Raw genomic sequence first — 20,191 nt, forward strand, 5'->3', positions numbered from 1 at the left:
AAAAAAAAAAAAAAAAAAGGAAAGAAAACTATAACCTCTAAACCTCAGTGTTCTGTAAAATAGAGAAAATAGTAAGGCCTACTCAGTGGAATTTCTATAAGAATTAAAAGAAGACAATAGAATTCCTACAGGCTGAGCTGTAAGGATTGCTCAAACCCTAGTGTTAGAGGCCAGCTTTGGAAATACAGAGGGATGCTGTTGTTTTGTTTTTAGTAAACATTTTTATTTCTGATTGGTGTGTGGGTGTGTCTGTATGCCACATATGGAATTTGAACTATTAGAGCTAGGGTTCCAGGCATTTGTGAGCTTCCTGACCTAGGTGCTAGAATCCAAACTTAGAGGCCCATTTAGAAAATAATTAAAATAAGATAATATTATACAAATACCTTTTAAAAAACCATGGTTTCTCTGTATAGCCCTAGTTGTCAAGGAACTCATTATATAGACCAGGGTGGTCTCAAATTCAGAGATCCTCCTGCCTCTGCCTCCTGAATGCTGGGATTAAAGGCATGTGCCACCACACCCAGCTTAACTTCTGAATTCAGGCAAGATGATCAAGTTCATCTTTGGCTAATCTATCAAGTTCTAGGTCAGTTTTTTTTTTTTTTTTAAGATATTGTTTCAAAAAGAAAATAACAAAACTTTAAGAAGGAACAAGTTACATTTTAAAAAAAATAAAAAATAAAAAACTATGTAGCTGCATGTATGGTACATGTGTCTGGGTACCCACAGGAAGCAGAAGAGACTGCTAGATCCTTGGGAGTTGGAGTTATAGATGGTTATGAGCTGCTTGTACGAGTATTGGGAACCAAACAAGTTCTCTGGGAAAGCAGCACGTGCTCTTAGCCACCTCTCCAGTCCAATAAGAATTTAACCTGAGATAAAAATGTTCAGGAAAAAAAATTCATTTTTTTCAAAATAATATGTAACTAAAAGTAGAATTACTTTAATGTGACCAAAACTTTTTTTGATGAATAAAGTCAAGTTTCACTAGAAACATCAGAAAATTCATGCATCTTTCCTTGTAATATCTTTATAAAAACAATAAATATAACAGATCTGATCTAAAAGCATGCCAATTTAATACCCAGTTAATTACATTTAGTACTCTGAAAGAAGATTTGCTTTCTTACAAATATAAAATATAAAGGCATAAAGTAACTGGTAGGTTACTATTCTATTTCCTTTAAAAATCTATTTTACAAGCTAGCCAAAACTACATAGATCCTGTCTCAAAAAAAAACCCACATAATACAAATCCTATCCATTAGAGCTCTGCCCTTACTACATTTCATAATATGAGTTTAAGTTCCAAATGCATTTTGGGAGGATCCAAATTCACACTATTGCACCTGCTCAGAATGTCTTAGAGTGGGGAATTTTTATTTTCCATCAATTTCTTTCAATTCTGGGGAGTTTCTGCCCCTTGTATTACATTTTCTCTGTCAGCTTTGCTGAAGTGTTTTTGAGTAATAAAATTGAGCTGAGCATGACTGGTACATGTCTGTAATTCCAGCTCTCGAAAGAGGGAGGCAGGAGGCTCTGGAATTCAGAGTCATCCTGGGCCATATAGTAAATTTGAAATTAATCTGGGCTGCATGATACCCTGCCCCCCACTGCCCCCCCCCCAAAAATCCACAAACCCAAAAGCAACAACAAAACCCCACCACCAGGGCCATTAATATGGCTAAGTAGGTAACGGTCCCTCCTGTCAGTGTAGCGGTTCAGATGTCAGTAGTTCCGGGTCTTCAGATGCCCAGTGCTGGCCCAGAGCCTTCCAAGCCCATGCCCTAAAGCCAAGCAGAAGCCCTACTGTACCTGACTTTAGAAGCCAGAGACTTAAGGCTCTGAGCACTTGGAGCTGTAAGCTGTAATTGGGCTACTCTACCTGCAGCCCTGGCACTTGGCTCTATTGAAGCACTAAGTTCTGTGCCTGCTCATGTTACAATATCTGGGAAAGCCTTGGGGGTTGGGACCTTCGGCCTTAGGGTGTCTACTGTGACAGCCCTTGGACCCAGACAGGACCTTTGGACAGCGGCCATAGTTACAGTTCTTGGGAGTAAAATATCCCAGATTTTCACCTGTTACTTGGCAGCTCTTGGCAGCTCCATGGGACTCTTCCAGAGACTGGGCCAACCGTTTTTAACCTATGCTCTTCTGCACCCAATGTTTCTGCCCCTGGCAGCTGCCTAGAACACTCTACTTGCCTTCTTGCCGCTGCTACTGCTGCTGCCTGCCAGCTGCTGGAGTGGCAGCTGCTGCCTTTGCCACTGTGTAATCCCACCGATGTCATCTTCCATTACCAGCTCAACCTGTTCTACTAATGAGGGAGCTTGAAGGTTGACAAGAGGGGCTGGAGCAATGGCTCAGCAGTTAAGAGCGCATACTGCTCTTGCAGAGGACTCTTTCCACAGTCCTCCAACAGACAGCATGGTCAGGCCTATCACAGCAGTAGAAAACTCTCTGGTTCTGACTTCTGTCCTAGTCACGATCCTATTGCAGTGAAGAGGCGTCATGACCAAGGCAACGCTAATAAAAGAAATGATTTAACTGTAGGCTTGCTTACAGTGTCAGAGGGTTATCCTAGTATAACCCTCTTAGAAGCTTAGTGGCACTCACGGTGCTGGAGCAGTAGCTGAGAGCTACATCTTGATCTGCAGGCAAGAGAGATGTTGGCCCACACCTAGTGACACCCTTCCTCCAACAAGGTTACTCCAACAAGGCCACACCTCCTGATCCTAATAATCCTTCTTCTTTTTTTTTTTTTTCAAGATGGAGTTTCTCTGTGTAGCCCTGGCTGTCCTGGAATTCGCTTTGTAGACCAGGCTGGCCTCGAACTCAGAATTCCACCTGTCTCTGCCTCCCAAGTGCTGGGACTAGAGGCGTGCGCTGCTGCTGCCGCCACCACCACCACCACCACCACCACCGGGCTATGGGGACCATTCTTATTCAAACAACCATATATATGTGTGTGTGTGTGTGTGTGTGTGTGTGTGTGTGTGTGTGTGTGTGTGTGTGTGTGTGTGTGTTCTTCATACAGTTTTCCCTCTTCCAATTCATATTCTCAAATTTTTTCCATAAAATTATTCAAATATTAACTAAGAGAGCTGATTGCAATCTCTTTTAATTTTAAGAGTGGCTTCTTGTCCTGTGTGAAATGGTCGCAGGGTCATCTTGGTTTATGATGACAGAAAGGCTGCTGGACCCATGGCTGGAATGGTGACTTTCAGAGTCAGAGTTCAGCTTCAGCAGCAAACAGCTGTAGTTGCTTTGCAGCTTCCTCAAGGGGTTAGAAGAATCTTCAGAGCAGTGGGTAGTCGGAAAGCCAGGACTAAAGTGGGCCAAGAGAACCTGCATGGCTGATACGGCTCCTCAAGGCTGCCGCCAACTACAAGTGAAATGGCAAGGGTTGTTTGTTTGTTTGTTTTGGTTGTTATTGGTTTTGTTGTTGTTATTTTATTTTTGTTTTTGGACAGGGTCTTTCTATTGCATAGCTCTGGCTATGTCAGAATTTGTTATATGGACCAGAAGACTAACCTCGGACTCACAGAGATCCATCAGCCTCTGTCTCCCCAGTGCTGAAATTAAAAGTGTACTTCACCATCCCTGGCTAAATATCACGTTATTAATAGTCTCACTCCCAGAAGTGATTAAACGCATGTTTGAAGTTAGGTATTTTATGCGTGCCTTTAATTCCAGCTCCTAGGAAGCAGAGGCTCCGTGAGTCCTGAGGACGTCCTAGTATACAACAGCAAATCAGAGGTAAAATGGTATGACCCTGGTTCTCCCCTCCCCCCCCAAAAAAGGTATGTTTACTACAAAGCTAAGGCCAACAGTTCTAATCACAGTGAACCAAAGACGATAGTCTTTAACAGTCTTTGAAAGGGCTTGTCTCCTGCTCCAGCATCCTAGGGAGAACTGAGTCCCTTCAGTCTCTCTCAGTCTCATAACTTATATATCCATTTTTTTACCTCTTCCAAAAGCTTGTGAATTCTATCAGTAAATGTATATGAACTGTTTGTTACTTTATGGTTCTTTTTTCCCAGCTTTTTACTTCTTTGAGTTGCATTTTGGATTATAGTAGTATTATCTCAGCTTTTTGGTTCAGATCAAGTATAAATACAGTTTCTATTCTAAAATTCAATAGCTGAGTTGCCTGCGTGTTTTTATTGAACTTTTATCATTTAAGGACTTTTAAAGAGTTATTTTATTTGTGTGTGTGTGTGTGTGTGTGTGTGTGTGTGTGTGTGTGTGTGTGTGTACATGGGTGTGTGTCTTTGGAGGCCAGAAGACATTAGATGCCCAGGAACTGGAGCTACATGGGGTTGTGAGCTGCCCAGTGTAGATGCTGGGAACCAAACAAGTCCTCTGCAAGAGCTGCAAGCACTCTTAACTCCTAAACTATTTCTACAGCCCATAAAAATGCCTACTATATATATTTAAGCCACAGTCAATGTGGAGATACTTTTTTTTAAGATTTATTTTATTTTATGTGTATGAGTATACTGTAGCTGTATAGATGGCTGTGAGCCATCATGTGTGTGGCTGCTGTTGAACTCAGGACCTCTGCCAGCCCTGCTCGCTCCAGGCCCCCCAACCCCCACTCCGCTCACTCTGGCGTAATTCACTGTAGCTGTCTTCAGACACACCAGAAGAGGGCATCAGATCTCATTATGGGTGGTTGTGGCCACCATGTGGTTGCTAGGATCTGAACTCAGGACCTTTGGAAGAGCAGTCAGTGCTCTTACCCGCTGAGCCATCTCACAGCCCCGTGTAGATACTTCTAAATTACTTCTTTACTGAGTCCCCGAACAAAGTTCTAGTAATGAAGATATCTTTGCAATCTTCCTATTTTTTTGTTTGTTTTTTGATCTTGCAGTTTATGGCTCTGCGTTTTTCTAGTCCCAAGTAATAGGACTCACCATGCCTTCTTAGCCTGCAGTGTTGTTTACAAGACCTTATAATATTTTACAATGTCAGTCAGGCTACCCTACTTGCTGTATTAGTTTGATGTTGTATAGAATAAATTATTACAAAAATAGTGACTTAAAGCTTCATACATTTGCTAGAATTTATGAGAGACTCGAATCAAGACTCAGCTCAAGTTTCCATTGAGGTGTGCAGTGTGGCTTTTCCTGGGAAAATAGGGAGGGAAATAATACTCCAAAAATGCAATTCTATCTAGCTGAACAGACCAATGAGCTCATTGGCATTACTTATAGGAGCAACTCCATCACCAAAAAAGCCCACCCAGCATGGCTGACCATTCACAAAACTACAACACTGGAGTTTCCTGAGACAGTTGCAGGCAGCTACACTCCTTAAGAATCTTCTTCTTTTAAAAAAAGATTTATTAGCTGGGCGGTGGTGGCGTACACCTTTAATCCCAGCACTTGGGAGGCAGAGGCAGGCGGATTTCTGAGTTCGAGGCCAGCCTGGTCTACAGAGTGAGTTCCAGGACAGCCAGGGCTACTCAGAGAAACCCTGTCTCAAAAAACCAAAAAAAAAAAAAAAAAAAAAAAAAAAAAAAAAAAGATTTATTTATTTTATGTTAATAAGTTCTGTCGCTCTCTTCAGACACACCAGAAGAGGGCATCTGATTCCATTACAGATGGTTGTGAGCTATCCTGTAGGTACTGGGATTTGAACTCAGGACCTCTGGAAGAACAGTCAGTGCTCTTGACTGCTGAGCCAATCTCTCCAGCTCTTAAAGAGTCTTCTTGACCTATAACTTTTCATAACTCAAGGGAAGAGCCTTATGACCCTGTAAGTTTCATGGGCCTGAGGAACTGTTCTCCCTCCTCCAGCGGGGGGAATGTTTCCATCTGGACCAAACAATTACTTAACAACTTACATTCTTATCTGGAAGCTCCGAGGAAGAAGCTTCATGCAAGCTCTTTCTGGTGACTGTACAATTCAGTTCTTTAAGGTTGTAGGATTTATGTCTGCATGGCTAAAGGCATGAATAATGAACTCCAAGTCACCAATAATAAAGAACTTACCCTTGGTGTCATTTAACTAAGAGAGCCATTGAATTCTCTACTTTAGGGTTCTCTGTGTCTTCTGACTTCTGTCTGTCTGTTGCATGAGTATGGATTTGTGCCTGACTGAAGGTTATCTTGGAAATCTCTGTCTTGGTATGACTGGGTATGTCTGTCCTTCACAAAGGGCTTTGTTCTGTATTTATTTGTTTGTCCATTAGTTTGTTTTGAGACTTAGTCTCTCTATTATGTAGCTCTGGCTGTCCTGAAACTTGCTATGTAGACCATGCTGGTCTGGAACTCACACTGATCCAGTTTCCTCTGCCTCCCAAGTGCTGCCAAGTCTGTCCCTGGACAGGGGCCACAGAACTAAATTTCTTTTTGTCCTTTCACTCAGACCTCAGAGGAAGTCTTGGATTGATGTGGCTGCCCACAGTGTCCTGTATAGCAGCTCTGGCACATTTCCCTCAAAGCGTTTCCCTCTCTGAGTAATGGCACCTGTTCTTGTGTTTGCTGACTCCCCTGGGGTTTGCCCTTAGCTCCCACCTTCCGTTCTACCCATCAGCAGGTCCTGCTGATCACCTGGGCCACCTCTCCAGCCACAAGGATGTTTTGTCTCTTTGGAAGCAGTCTCATGTAGCCCGAGCTGGTCTTGAACTTGGATCATCCTGCTTCTGCCTCTTGAATACTGGGATTAACATTTCATTCTATAAGGGAAAATATGGTAGTGATCAAATGGATGATGTCAGGCTTCAGATTGTGTTTGCCTCTTTAAAAACTTAATTACTAGATGGCCAAAAGGTTTTGGTTTCAATGGATTTGAAAGTTCAGTAAAACATCTATTATTCACTCTATGTCTTCCACGACTTTATGCAAACCCAAGTGCTTTAAAACCCATAAACAAAGAGCAACAACAGCATAGCTCCTCTACCACTTGGCCATCTGTAGTTCTGAGAAGTCCTGGTATTGGAGCTGGTAAGTAAAGAACATATTCACGTGTTAGAAATGAAAGAACAGGGAATATGGGCTCTGAGACACTGAAGGTGCAAATGCTAGTAGCTGGACAAAAGCAGAACTCTGACCCACGGATCATAGAAGCCTGCCTGGGAACCCAACCCTTTATCTATAACACAGTCCAGGAAGTCAGCCTGCTAAGAGACTTCTGAGAAGCTGGATTGCCATCTCTAGTGCTTCAGGAGGCTAAAAAATACCTCCTACAGCAGTTAGCTCCGAGTAGGCAGGACTTTATTTATTTATTTATTTATTTATTTATTTATTCCCTAATTCTTAACCCCTTTTCCTAGCTTGGGACTAACCAGACAAAGCAAATATACTCATGCCTCAGGTAGGGTTTCTATTGCTGCCATGAAACATCATGACCTAAAATCAAGTTGCAGAGGAAAGAGCTTATTTGCCTTACACTTCCATAACATTGTTCATCATCAAAAGGAAGTCAGAACAGGAACTTAAACAGGGCAGAAACGTGGAGGCAACAGCTGATGCAGAGACCATGGAGGAGCTCTGCTTACTAGCTTGTTCCCCACGGCTTGCTTAGCCTGCTTTTTTTATAGAACAGGTGACCACCAGACCTGGAATGGCCTACCCACAATATGTTGGGCCGTCCCATATCCGTTACTAAGAAAATGCCCGACAGAGCTTGCCTATCTTACAGAGGCATTTTTTAATTGAGGCTCCCTCCTCTTAGATGACTTTAGCTTGTGTCAAGTTGACATTAAACTATCCAGTACAGTTCCCTATACTAATCATTGGATGTCCCACTTGTAGCTTGCCAGGATTGTCTCCCATAGTAGCAGCTTCCTCTCCGAACACACCGGAAGCCTCTCCTTTTTCCAAGAAACAGCCTTTCCTCTCTTCTGCCTTTAAGTCTCTGCTAAACTCAGTTGACAGTGGCTGACCCCTTTGCTGTAAGACACTGTAATATAGAGCCTTGTTTTTCTCAATTGATTGGTCTTTATTTCCAGTTTGTAGGGTGACCTGACATAAAACCTTTTTGAAACTCACTATTCACAGGCTGGCCTCAAATTCACAGAGATCTACCTGTCTCTGCCTTCTGAGTTCTGGGATTAAAGGCATGCGCCACTGTGCTCGGCTTGTTTTGTCTTCTTAGGAACTAACTGTCCTGGGTATTTTGACAAACTTCCCAGGCTAGAGAGATGGCTCAGTGGTTAAGAGCACCAACTGTTCTTCCAGAGGTCCTGAGTTCAATTTCCAGCAACCACAAGGTGGCTCGCAATCATCTGTAATGGGATCCGATGCCCTCTTCTGGTGTGTCTGTAGAGAACAATGGTGTACTCATATACATAAAATAAATAAATAAAACTTTAAAAAACAACAACAAACCTCTCTGGAGAGTTGGCTGCTTGGGATATGACTCTATTCTGTGAACAGGATGGCTTTCCTATTAACATGAATAAGGATAGGAATGGTGTGTTTCATTCCACATTCACCTAATCCTTTCTTCTTTTTGGTTTCTGTTTTCTTTTCTTTGAAGTTCTAGAAGGCTACATCTGGCTGGCTTATCAACCGTCAAAGGGAGTCTGTACCAAGTCCACTGCCTTGGACGCCTCATCCTGTATGAGGCAGAATGGTGCCCCCCCCAGGAGTACTGTCTTCACTGCTGCTGCTGGCAGCCGTGGCAGGTAGGAAGTCATTAGCAAACCATCGCTATTTCCTCGGAGAGTGGTTTATGGTGGCCAGGGCCAGACATTAACCATGATTCTGCTCTGATTCACCTGCTGCAGGACAGGAGGCATGTCTTCAAGGGAATGAGAGCACATCTGACCCTGTGGGCCAGGAAGACACTTCTGGCTTGGTCTCCATATAAGTCAAGGAGAGGCGTTATGAAAATGCAGTGTGTGGAGAGGTTGGGGTTCCTTAATCTCTGCTGCCCTGTTCCCTCTTGAGCTTCCCAAGAGGTGCAGATTTGTTGTGTCAGCTCTAGTAAATTAGTGTTTCCTCTGTCCTGGATTCCAGCTCTCCTCAGAAAAATGATAGACCAAAACTATTCACATGATTTACAAACCAGATTTGTGTTGGAGACATCAGCTTCATGTGCTACTTTTTTTTTTTAATTGGAAAAGGAACATGTGTGGCAGATCTAATTTCTCTTACATTGGATGAAATAGTCTTTCCACAGAGCTGATATTTGGTGTTATGTTGCGTTTACTCACTGTATGAGTGTGTGACAGAGAGAAAGAGAGACAGACAGACAGAGAGAGAGAGAGGAGGGAGAGAGAGAGGAAGGAGAGGGAGAGAGAGAGAGAGAGAGAAAGAGAGAGAGAGAGAGAGAGAGAGAGAGAGAGAGAGAGAGAGAGAGAGAGGTGGAGGTCAGCTCATAGGAATCAGTTCTATCAGTTCTCTTCTCCTACCATATGGATTCAGACCATCAGTCTTAGAAGCTTGTATCTTTACCCACTGAGCAATCTTCATGGCTCTGGCCCTGTGTCATGATACTGCTAATCTACCTACTATGCTAATGAGACACCTGCCACTGTGCCACTAAAAGTCTGTCTGTTACAGTGATCTATGTATAGATCACACAGAGGTGATTCCTATGCACCATGCAGCTGTTTTCACATGTTTCCTGTTAGAAACTGTCTGACTAAAGCCGCAGTCATTAAAACAACTGTGAATGATCACCCGTTACTAGGAACTAACTCCCCATGCCGTTGAGGTCTGCCTCTATTTTGTCACAGAAAAGAACAGGCCACACTCTGTGCAGTATATGCCAGTGCCCACTGTAGTGACTCTGTAGAAATAGTAATAATTCTATTATTAGTAATAGAAATAATAATAGTTTATTATTGAGAATCTGAGTAAAACCAAGTGGAATGTAAAGCAAGGCCTAGTGGTTCACACCTTTAATCCCAGCACTTGGGAAACAGAGGCAGATGGATCCCTGTGAATTCCAGGATAGCTAGGACTACACAGTGAGACCCATCTCAAAAACCAACCAAACAGAAATTTGATTAGACATATGTACTGAGGACAAATATTTTTCTTCCTAGACATTTTCCTTTCAGATGATTTATCTGTGAGATTAAAAACAAAAATAAAAACAAAACACCGGGCAGTGGTGGCACACACCTTTAATCCCAGCACTTGGGAGACAGAGGCAGGCAAATTTCTGAGTTCTAGGACAGCCTGGACTACAGAGTGAGTTCCAGGACAGCTAGGGCTATGCAGAGAAACTCAGTCTCTAAAAACCAACAAAACAAAACAAAACAAAACAAAATCTATTAACAGCATCAACAAAACAAAGATTCAGTACTTTCCTGTTACTTCTATAACTAGTTTCTACACAAGGCTTGCTGTAAGATATATAAAAAGGAGACATAAGTAGAGAAGAATGGAGTTATACAAAGAGATAGGATGTATAGGTAAAAAGGCACATGCATAGTTGAAAAAACTTATGTGGGTAGAAAGAAGAACAGCGGGATGGAAAGATAAGAGGAAGAATAGAGGGTGTGTGGGTGGATGAGTGAGTGAACAATGGGTGAATCTCTGGAAAGACAGGTGGCTGACTGGGTGGAAACCTAGTGCAGTGGACCCTTCTGTAGGGAGTGTTGATGGCTGGCGGAATAGCCAGGGATGGAGGAGCCTCTGGTCTTCTGGAGTGGTTTCCCTGGAATATGCATATGTGTGTGTACATATGTGTATATTACATTCTGTTGATGAGGGAAAGCATGGTGGTCTGTTGCGATAATTCTCCAACCCAAAAATGCCCCAGCAATGAAAACACAACTCAATATGAATACAAGCTGTGCGCCTAGATTGGGCGGATCTAGCTCTACACTACCATCTTCCCATCTATGAGACCCCTCATACCATGCTTCTGCTCTGCTTTCCTCCCACCTCCTCTGTCTCCTGGCATCCCCCCCTCTCCTTTTCTCCCAAAACCTTTAGCTCCACCCTCCCCTCTTTCTCTGCCCAGTCACCAGCTCTAGCCTTTATTTTAGAAATTAAGGTAGGAAGAGGGTTTACAGGAAATCACCTGAGTGCTGACTCATTCCATGTTCGAAGCCCTCACCGGAGAACGGAATTAACATCAAATATAATTAGCCCCAGGGCTACCTGCAACAGTGGTCTGTCCGGCTTCCCGCCGTTACCCTCTTCTTCCCCTTCCTTTCAAAGCCTTCCTCTTCTTGCAGTCTCCTTTCTACTTTTAAGTCACGCTTGTGTGTGCATATATGTGCATATGTTATATATCTTTAAATCTAGATTCTGTATATGAACTTACATTTGATTTGATTTCTTGAGACCAGGCTCTATGTAGCCCACCCATGTTGGCCTCCAAGCTCTCAAGGATGACCTTAAATTCCTGATCCTCCTGACTCCACTTCCAAAATGCTGGGATTATATTGCAGGTGTACATGCTGCTTGGATATTTTCCTGAAGTCTTTTTTTTTTTTTTTTTTCGTTTGTTTTTTTCGTGAAAGGTTTTCTCCGTGTAGCCTTGGCTGTCCTGGAACTCAACTTTTTAGACCAGGCTGGCCTCAAACTCAGAAGTCCTCCTGCCTCTGCCTCCCCAGTGCTGGGATTAGAGGCCTGCGCCACCACCTCCCGGTTTCCCCCCCCTACCCCCCGAAGTCTTTACGGGTCATTTGTGCTTCCTCTTTTGAGATCTGAGCAGTTCCTTTGTCTGCTTACCAATCTGCTTTTTCAATTTGGTATTGAATCATGTACCACTCTGGTCTTCAGGTGGCAGCTCTCAGCAGTGCTCTGAGGGCAGGACTTACTCCGACGCCATCATTTCACCTAACCCGGAAACCATTAGAATCATGCGGGTGTCTCAAACCTTCTCCGTGGGAGACTGCACAGCCGCTTGCTGTGACTTGCCCACCTGTGACCTGGCCTGGTGGTTTGAGGGCAGCTGCTATCTGGTGAACTGCATGCGCTCGGAGAACTGCGAGCCCAGGACCACAGGCCCCATCCGGTCTTACCTCACTTTCGTGCGCAGACCTGTCCAGAGGCCCGGGCAGCTGCTGGACTACGGAGACATGATGCTGGGCAGGGGCTCCCCCTCAGGAGCTTGGGGAGACTCCCTTGAGGACCTCAGGAAGGACTTGCCCTTTCTAGGCAAAGATGGGGGACCAGAGGAGACTGCTGAGTACTCTGATGAATACAAGGAACTGGAGCGGGGCCTTCTGCAGCCCTCCAACCAACAAGACCCCAGAGGCAGTGCCGAGTATCCCGACTGGAGCCTGCTGCCCAGCAGCGAGGGAGGTGTCAATGCTTCAGCTACAGGAGACAACCCAGCTGCTTCCACGGAGAAGCTGCAGGACCCAACGCCCCATCCACTGGACCAGGAGCAGCTGCAGGTCCTGAATGAGTCGACTTGGTCCGCTACAGCCAGGCACTCTGCAGTGAGCAGTGTGTGGCCTTCCTCTGCGACCGCATTACCTACAGAAGAGGGACTGGAGGGAGAAGAGACTTTCCAGCTCCAAGAACAACCAAGCAATAGCTCCGGAAAAGAGGTGGGTGTGCTGGAGATAGACAAGGGAAGGAACACGGGGCTAAAGCTCTGCCAGACTCTTTCAGGCTAGAGGAACCCAAGGACGTTTCTCCTAAGGGCATTACCCCAGGCTGATGCCAGAGGATGAATGTTTGTCAGAGCTTCACCGGAAACAGAACAGCATCCTTTTGCTGTGCTTCCTCCTCTAAGCAGGCCGTTTGGAAAGAACACAGTTTCCTTTTTCTAGCTCATCCACATGAGTGCCTGTGGAGTACACTAATTAGGAGGCTGCGCCACCACCCAGCTCTGTCTTATAGTAACGAAGGCACTGGTACTGTTCATGAGTGTTGTCACCCTGATGACCTGACCTCTACCTGACTCTACCTTCCCCTCACCTGAAAACCAACCCATGGGGATTAGGGTTTAAGTGTATGAATTTGGAGAGAGTGGGCACGAACAATCTGTTGCTCAGCTATCCTATTCTTCAGCCCCAATAGATGTTTTTTTTCCCCCATAACAATATACCCTTGTTAATTTATCCCACAGGTTCCAATGCCTTCCCAGAATCCTTCTGCCAGCCTGGAGTCTAGCGCAGCCATGGTGGAAAAAAACTCCGTTTTTACAGTCACACCATGGAGCAGAGAACACAGCACCCCGACATTTCCTACCAGTACAGTCCTCCCTGTGCTGACCTCACCCGAGTGGCCCTTGTCACCCACTACTTCCAGGACAGGTAACTTCTGGAAAATATAATTAGAAGATATCTAATATATATAGAATCTAGCCGTGACGGGTTTAAGGTTTAGTCCTCGCTTCGGCTCCAGCCTTGAGGCATAATAACAATCACAGTGCTCTATCTATACCCCTAGGAGAAGATGAGTTGCACGTGGCCTTTTCCCTCTGTGGCTCTGCAGAGCAGGGGAGGAGGCTGGCAGGTGGAAAGATGAGGCTGATACTCAATGGAAAGTGCTGTGTGAGGATGCTACAGCAGCAGAGGAAGGTTACTTGACCCTACCAGGGGTGCCAGGAAGCCTTCTTGGAGGAGGGACTGGCAGGTTAGGCTGGACCAGCTCACAAGGGTCTAGCCTGTTCTATAGTGAAGCAATACGTGCTCTAGCAGGACTGAGTGTTGTATATGTTTCTGGTTAATGAACTTTTAGCAAGAACACAAGGCAGCTGTATTTCTTTTTGGGGTAATCTCAGTGGGGAGATAAGGCAACTGCAAAAATCCTGTCCTGATGCTGGAAGCAGAAGCCACAAGGCAGGTCAGAAGGGCCTGCCAAGTTCTCTCGTTTCTAGTGCTTCTCTCCATGGGAAAGCACTCATCTTGAGAGGGTTGATTTCTGAATCTCAGCACCATGAGTGAGCTCTTCCATCATGTGTGGAAGAGAGGTCAAGATGCACAACATTTTGGAAGAACCAGAAGGAGATTGGTTGGCTAGAGCTGGTTTTGTGAGTGGAACGGGGGGGGGGGGGGGGGGGGGGGGGGGGCAAGATAGGAGTCTAGAATAGGAAGGATTATCTAGATTAGTGCCAGGAGCCATTAAGGAGAAGCTAAAAACTAGCAGGTGATCTTCCTGAGATGGTTCTGCCACGGACTGTATAGTTAATGTTTGATTTGCTTCTGCAGACAAGGCCGAGGAGATTTCATTTCAAGAAAGATTCCTGCTATTAATATGCTTTTCCTGTTATTATTAAATATATGTAACAATCACTAGATATTAGTCTACCCTTTTGAGCAGATTTCTGTAAACAATGAAGACATACTGTCTTGTAGTGATGCTATATAGACAAATAGATGATTTCTTAATTCCTAATGATGATACTATAATGATACTATAAAAATTCCTAAAATTATATTAGTAATTATTAAGCTCTTTTATAATAGGACTGCTATTAAGTCCTTTCTGATGTCAAAACTACATTGAAAACTCTGCCGGTCTTCAAGTGTCAGGAGTTAATTGCTTCTGAGATAGCAAGAAGGCATCTGCAACTTAGAGCACATTCCAAGAGGTTATAAAACTATTAACCAAAGGTCATAAAAAGGGAACAAAGGATTTACTGTAAATGCAAGGGCAAAAGATAAAATATTGACTGGGTTTATCTATGTAAACTTCACTAATAGCTTAGTCACAAAAGTTATGGTTTTTAATTCTCCATGAACCAGTAGAGCTGGTGACAGATGATGAATGTTTAGCCAGATAATTACTCTTAATGGATATGCATGTAAAGATTCTCTGTTTTAAACTTCTTACTCATTTAATGACTTGAATTTATATTTAAACTTCTAGTGAACTTTTGTAAAAAAGGGACGCTTGGAAAAATCATGCAATCTATTCTCCTAGAAAAAGTACAAAAAGACTAGAAAAGACTACACTGGAGGTTATAACATTGGGGAGATAGCATTTGGGAACAGCACTGAGAGTAAGGCATCGAGAGTGAGGACATTGTTACATCAGAGCAGGAGGGGAGAGCAAGATTAGAAGGAGAATGCAGAGTAGAATAACTTAGAAATTATAAGGCAACTTAAAATATTAAGAGAGCAATATATAGAATGGAGAGGGAAAGAGGAAACAAAGCTGTAGAGAGAGCAGAAGGAGCAGGCAGGCTTCTCCTTACCATGGGACAGAACAGATCTTTTCTTAATATCAAGGCAAGCTTATTCTTAATAAAGAGAACAGAGCTTTCTTCTTAAAGATTTGGGTTTAATTCATTTAGTAATAAAAGGGTAGAAGCCTTTTCTTTCTCTATGCAATAAAGATCAGAGCTCGTTTTTCATCCAGAGTGAGTGACTTCTTTTTGCACTGGCAGTTGGTCTTTTGCTCCATATATACATGTAAGTATGGATGCGTGTGTGTAAATATGTAATTATGAGATAGCATGTAAGCTGGGTCCAACTGGTTTGAATGGAGATTTATGAATGTGTAGACATGAATCTATATATGAATTTATGTGAGTTTAATCCATATTTGCTTGTGTAAACATTTTTCCTTCTTCGAGTGTGACTTTCTTGGTTCAATAGAAGTTTATTGCTCCAAACTTGCCCTTAGTCAGACAAGTGAGAGGCATCTAGACAAGAAGGAAAGACTAGCAATTAATCCTTTACTTAATTCCCTGATCCCCCTTTTCTTAGAGAACTTTCATAGGAAACTCACTTTTCTTTTCTTTTTTTTTAAGATTAATTTATTTAGTATATGTAAGTACACTGTAGCTGTCTTAGGACACTGGGCATCAGATCTCATTACGGATGGTCGTGAGCCACCATGTGGTTGCTGGGATTTGAACTCAGGACCTTCAGAAGAGCAGTCAGTTCTCTTAACTGCTGAGCCATCTCACCAGCCCTGGAAACTCACTTTTCAATGTGTCCCCTTTTCTTCAACTAGCAGGCATGGAGTCAGAGCTGCGCAGTTCCTGCTGAGATAGAACAAAGGCTACTTGCTTTACTTAACCCCCTCATGTTTTGTGATGAGATGCTAAATATCAGAGACTTGAAGCTTTTGGCCTCAGTGGAACTCAGGCAGGTCTGCTACTGACACAAAGTGACTTAGACTTAAGATAGGTATTATATGGCAACCCTAAATATCTCAAACACTAAGTCTTACTCTTTCCGATGCATTCTCCCTCCACTTCCTCAAGAGGAACCAAGAAGAATGGAAAAAACAGCCAGGGCTGCCCCCCTCCCCATTCTACTCCAGATTAGGTTTGATGAGGTAGGAAGACCTTCACTGTGAACAGCAGCACTCCATGAGTCAGGGACTGGATGGCATAAGAAAGAAAACGTGAGCACCAGCATTCATCTCTCTCTGCTTCCTGCTGTAGACATAGCATGATCAACTGCCTTGCACTCCTACTGCCTTGCATTCCCTGCCTAGATGGACTGTACCCGCCCATACTGTGAGCAAAATAAACCCTTCCTTCCTCAAGTTGCTTCTGCCAGGCATTTTGTTACAGCGACAAGAAAATTAAATAAAAACCAAAATAAGACCCATTGTCCAGAAGGCCAGTGGGGGTTAATGCTTCCAACATCGACTACAGCTCAGTTCAAAGGTTGTAGGTGAGTGTGGACGTGCAAGTCTGTCATCTAGCACTTGGGAAATGGAGGTAGGAGGACCAGGAGTTCAAGGTCATTCCTGACTACATTTAGAATAAGAGACCAGCCTGGGTTGTATAAGATTCTGTCTCAGATAATAGTAATACCACTGTCAGTACTGCCATAAAGGTTCAGCTACATTTGAGACCTCACTGGTCTCGGAGGTGCACTCAGAACTGCCCTACTCAGTTTTGACTCCCTGATGTTCCATAACCTCCAATTTATTGGCTTTGATCCTGAACTTCAGTGAGGAGGGGATTGTGGTGAAAGAGGAACTGTGTAGGGAAGAGAAGGTGTCCTGGGATTGGGATCCCTGGCTGCTAATGGTGATAATTGGAATATTGGGATATCTTTGAGAATGACACAGCTCTTGGTAAGCTTGGATGGAGGCAGGAGGGGCTAGAGTCCCAGAAAACTCAATTCAAATAGTTTATATCTGAACCAAATTATGAATGACAGTGAAACTAACACCCAATTGAGGCAAACCTACGAAGCCATGGTAGGACTATACTGATGCCATTCAGGTTGTACGGTAAATGAGCTTTGCTGCATTAGTAGGTAACTGCTTTTAATGAGAGTTAATGTTCCTGCTGCTGGAGTTAAATTACCTTTTCATACTGAGCTTGCCTGGATTTCCTGTTGGAAAAGCTCCAAGAGCTAGGCCATTAGCAACAATTTATGAGGAGTTCCTGGATCAGAGTAGGGTGGCTAATGACAGTGAGACACTTATGAGCACTCTTGACCTTTCTGTAAGTAAGGACCACTCACCAGGGAGTCAGGAAAAAGCTGGTTGCAACAGAGAAAACAAACGCCATCAGTAATCCTTCACCTACTGACAAAACTGCCACTCAACACATGAGCTCATTCTGAATGGTTATTTCCTCCACAGTGCCAACACATGTAGGAAGTTTTAAACTTACAAACCCTATCTTGCAGCATAACAGAGCAGACTGGCCCCAAGGTGGACTGCCTTAGGTAAAATTATATGAGGAGTGATCATTCTAAGAACAGATTATATTTATGAAGACATGGTATTGGATAATGGCATGCACTGTTTCTGTTTAACTTTTAGTAAAGGCACTTGCTGTGTCTGCTGGAGATAACCTAGTACTAACCTTACCGGACGGAGACGCGGACCTGAAGGCCTCTGTAGAGCCAGCGCCCCCTGCAGGTGAGAGTCTGGTATTCTTGGGTGACTCAGAGACTGGTAGAGCTGGGGCATTCTCTCCCAGGGCAGGTCTCCAGAGACATGGGCTAGATGCCTTTTTTTCTACAACATTCCACAGTGGGGGACGGTCAAGTTTTACTGCATAAATGCAGTAGTTGTCTTGGAAGTTAAATATAGTTCATAATCTTTAACTGGTCAGGTTAGAAAGGACACAGTGTTATACCAGATAGGAAGGGTTGCCACATGCAAGACCTTAATCTGTCTGTGACAACCCATGAAGGCCAGGAAGATTCCACTGTGAGGAGAGGGACTGACATGCAGCAGGAGGCTTGCTTGCAAATCCGGATTTTTTTTTAGGGTTTCTCTGTGTAGCTCTGGCTGTTCTGGAACTCACTTTGTAGACCAGGCTGGCCTCGAACTCAGAAATCCACCTGCCTCTGCCTCCCTCCCAAGTTCTGGGATTAAAGGTGCATGCCACCACTGCCCAGCCAGATGCTGTAGTTTTAACAACCCAGATGAGAGGCTCTAAGAATACTCCAGACCAGCTACTCAAAAATGTTCAGGGGCTAGGGAGGTACCGTGGGCAAAGTGCTTGCCACAGACGCCTGAGAATCTGTGTTCAGATCCCTAGGTGGTAGCATCGATCTGTAACCCCAGCACTCCTGTGGCTCAGGAGTGAGAAATAGGCTAACCAACCTGGCCCTTACAGAGATGAATGGCAAGTGATCCCATCTCAAACAAGTTGGAAGTAGAGGACTGACACCTGAGACTGTCTTCTGACCTCTACACACATGCGTGGCACACCTACACTTACTCTCACATACGTACACTCCATACATACATATCATACACACACACACACACACACACACACACACACACACACACACACACACGCACACATAAAATACCTCCACTCAGACATTTAAATACTGTGCCAAGGTGTAAGTGCTTGCCTTCCCTTCACCCAGGGGCCCACTATTCCTGAGCTTCAGAGCCATCATCCTACATCTTTGTCAGCTCGATTCTTGCCCAGGTCATGTGGGTCAAAACTTCATACACAGAGACAGTGGTGCCTGTCAATGGCATCTGAGTCCCTGAGTCGAGATGAGACACTACCCTGCTATCAAAAGGCTTCAGACAGCTTTAGTGCAAGGGCTGCTTAGGTAACATTGTGTCTTTAAACAAGCCTCTGTCAAAATCAAGTGAGCTGAAACCTATTTGCCTTTCATCAAAAGAAGAAAAGATACAGTGAGTTATACAATTGAAGTGTGTGTAGAGCAGGATGTGGCTCTTGGCACCTTTGATATCAGCACTAGGGAGGCAGAGGCATTCAGATCTGGTGAGGTTGAAGATACTTTGGACTGCTATATAGTGATTTCCAGGCCAGCCAGAGCTCACAGAGAGAGCCTGTCTTAAAACAATAACTGAAACTGCCAGCAGTTTCATGAACTGGGTTCTCTCAGGAGAAGGACCAAAGGACCTGAAATAGAGGGTTAGAAATGCAAGAGAAAACACAAAGCCAAGTTGCATCCCAATCAAGGCTTCCACTTTACTTAAAATATCCAGAATATTTATAGGTACACGAAAAACCGAAACCGAATCTCTAGGTTACATGATATTTGCATAACATAAACACTGCAGAAGAGGTCAGGTGACAAAGTCCCCAGCAACTTGGAAGGTCTTCAGGCGGTAGGCATGTTGGTAGACATGTTCTATCTCGGTGTGAAGTTCCAAGCAGCTTTCTTCAAAGACAACTGACAGTCTGCAGACAACTGGCTTAGCTCCCCAGGTGGTAGCCTCCAAGCAGAGACTGCCAGAGTCCAATGGCTGAGCTGAAGGGGGGAGGTAACAAACAACAACAACAACAACAACAACAACAAAAAGGAATTATATGGATAATCAGGTGTTGGCAACAGCCCAGAAGGAAGGTTTTCAAGTGTTGACAGTGAGGTTGGGGAGGTTTAATATTTAGTCACTATTTTCTATTATTTGTGTACTTTCATGATCAGTTTGTTTTTGTTTGTTTCTCTTTATTTGCAAAGACACAGAGACCCTGTGATTCCTCATGGGATGAGGCTTGGAAGCAGAGCTCTGCGTGTCTGAGGCAGTTGATGTTGCAAGGTGGTTCATCTCCTTAGGGTTGTAAGGTGACCTCTCAGATCTGATAAAGCATTCCTGTTTCTGATCTTTCCCTCAGACACAACTTACTCCTATGAATGGAGTTTAATGAGCCACCCAGTAGACTTCCAAGGTAAAATCAAACAAGAAAACAAGCCGACTCTTCATCTCTCTCAAGTAAGTAGCAAGGCAGGTTGCACAGCTCATACTCCAGTTAGCAAAGTCTTTGCTGTTGGATGCAGAGTTCCCTCTTAAGATTAAGAGTGGATGAAGAAGCCAGGCATAATGGCGTGTGCCTGCAGTTTTTTTGTTTGTTTGTTTGTTTGGTTTCTTTCTTTCTTTTTTTTTTTTTTTTT

General features: G+C 43.9%; 1 protein-coding gene and 1 long non-coding RNA gene across 3 annotated transcripts in view; one reads left to right on the top strand and one right to left on the bottom strand.

The window, feature by feature from the left end:
• Kiaa0319 (KIAA0319 ortholog) overlaps nucleotides 1–20,191 on the top strand; it is a 65,223-nt gene that overhangs the window by 2,853 nt on the left and 42,179 nt on the right. For both annotated transcript variants that reach the window (XM_031359025.1, XM_031359026.1), the window contains exons 2-6: nucleotides 8,494–8,641; nucleotides 11,703–12,478; nucleotides 13,003–13,189; nucleotides 17,619–17,717; nucleotides 19,915–20,012. In XM_031359025.1, coding sequence (XP_031214885.1) covers nucleotides 8,587–8,641; nucleotides 11,703–12,478; nucleotides 13,003–13,189; nucleotides 17,619–17,717; nucleotides 19,915–20,012 — 1,215 coding nt within the window. In that variant the 5' untranslated portion in view covers nucleotides 8,494–8,586. The remainder of the gene's footprint in view (nucleotides 1–8,493; nucleotides 8,642–11,702; nucleotides 12,479–13,002; nucleotides 13,190–17,618; nucleotides 17,718–19,914; nucleotides 20,013–20,191) is intronic.
• Nucleotides 3,108–11,974, bottom strand: LOC116082177. The gene is made up of 3 exons (XR_004115198.1): nucleotides 11,652–11,974; nucleotides 6,528–6,688; nucleotides 3,108–3,388 (listed from the first exon to the last, which is right to left on the bottom strand). It is a non-coding gene; the product is annotated as an uncharacterized LOC116082177 (long non-coding RNA).

Source organism: Mastomys coucha, unplaced genomic scaffold, assembly GCF_008632895.1.
Source record: "Mastomys coucha isolate ucsf_1 unplaced genomic scaffold, UCSF_Mcou_1 pScaffold7, whole genome shotgun sequence".
In the NCBI taxonomy this organism is placed as follows: Eukaryota; Metazoa; Chordata; class Mammalia; order Rodentia; family Muridae; genus Mastomys; species Mastomys coucha.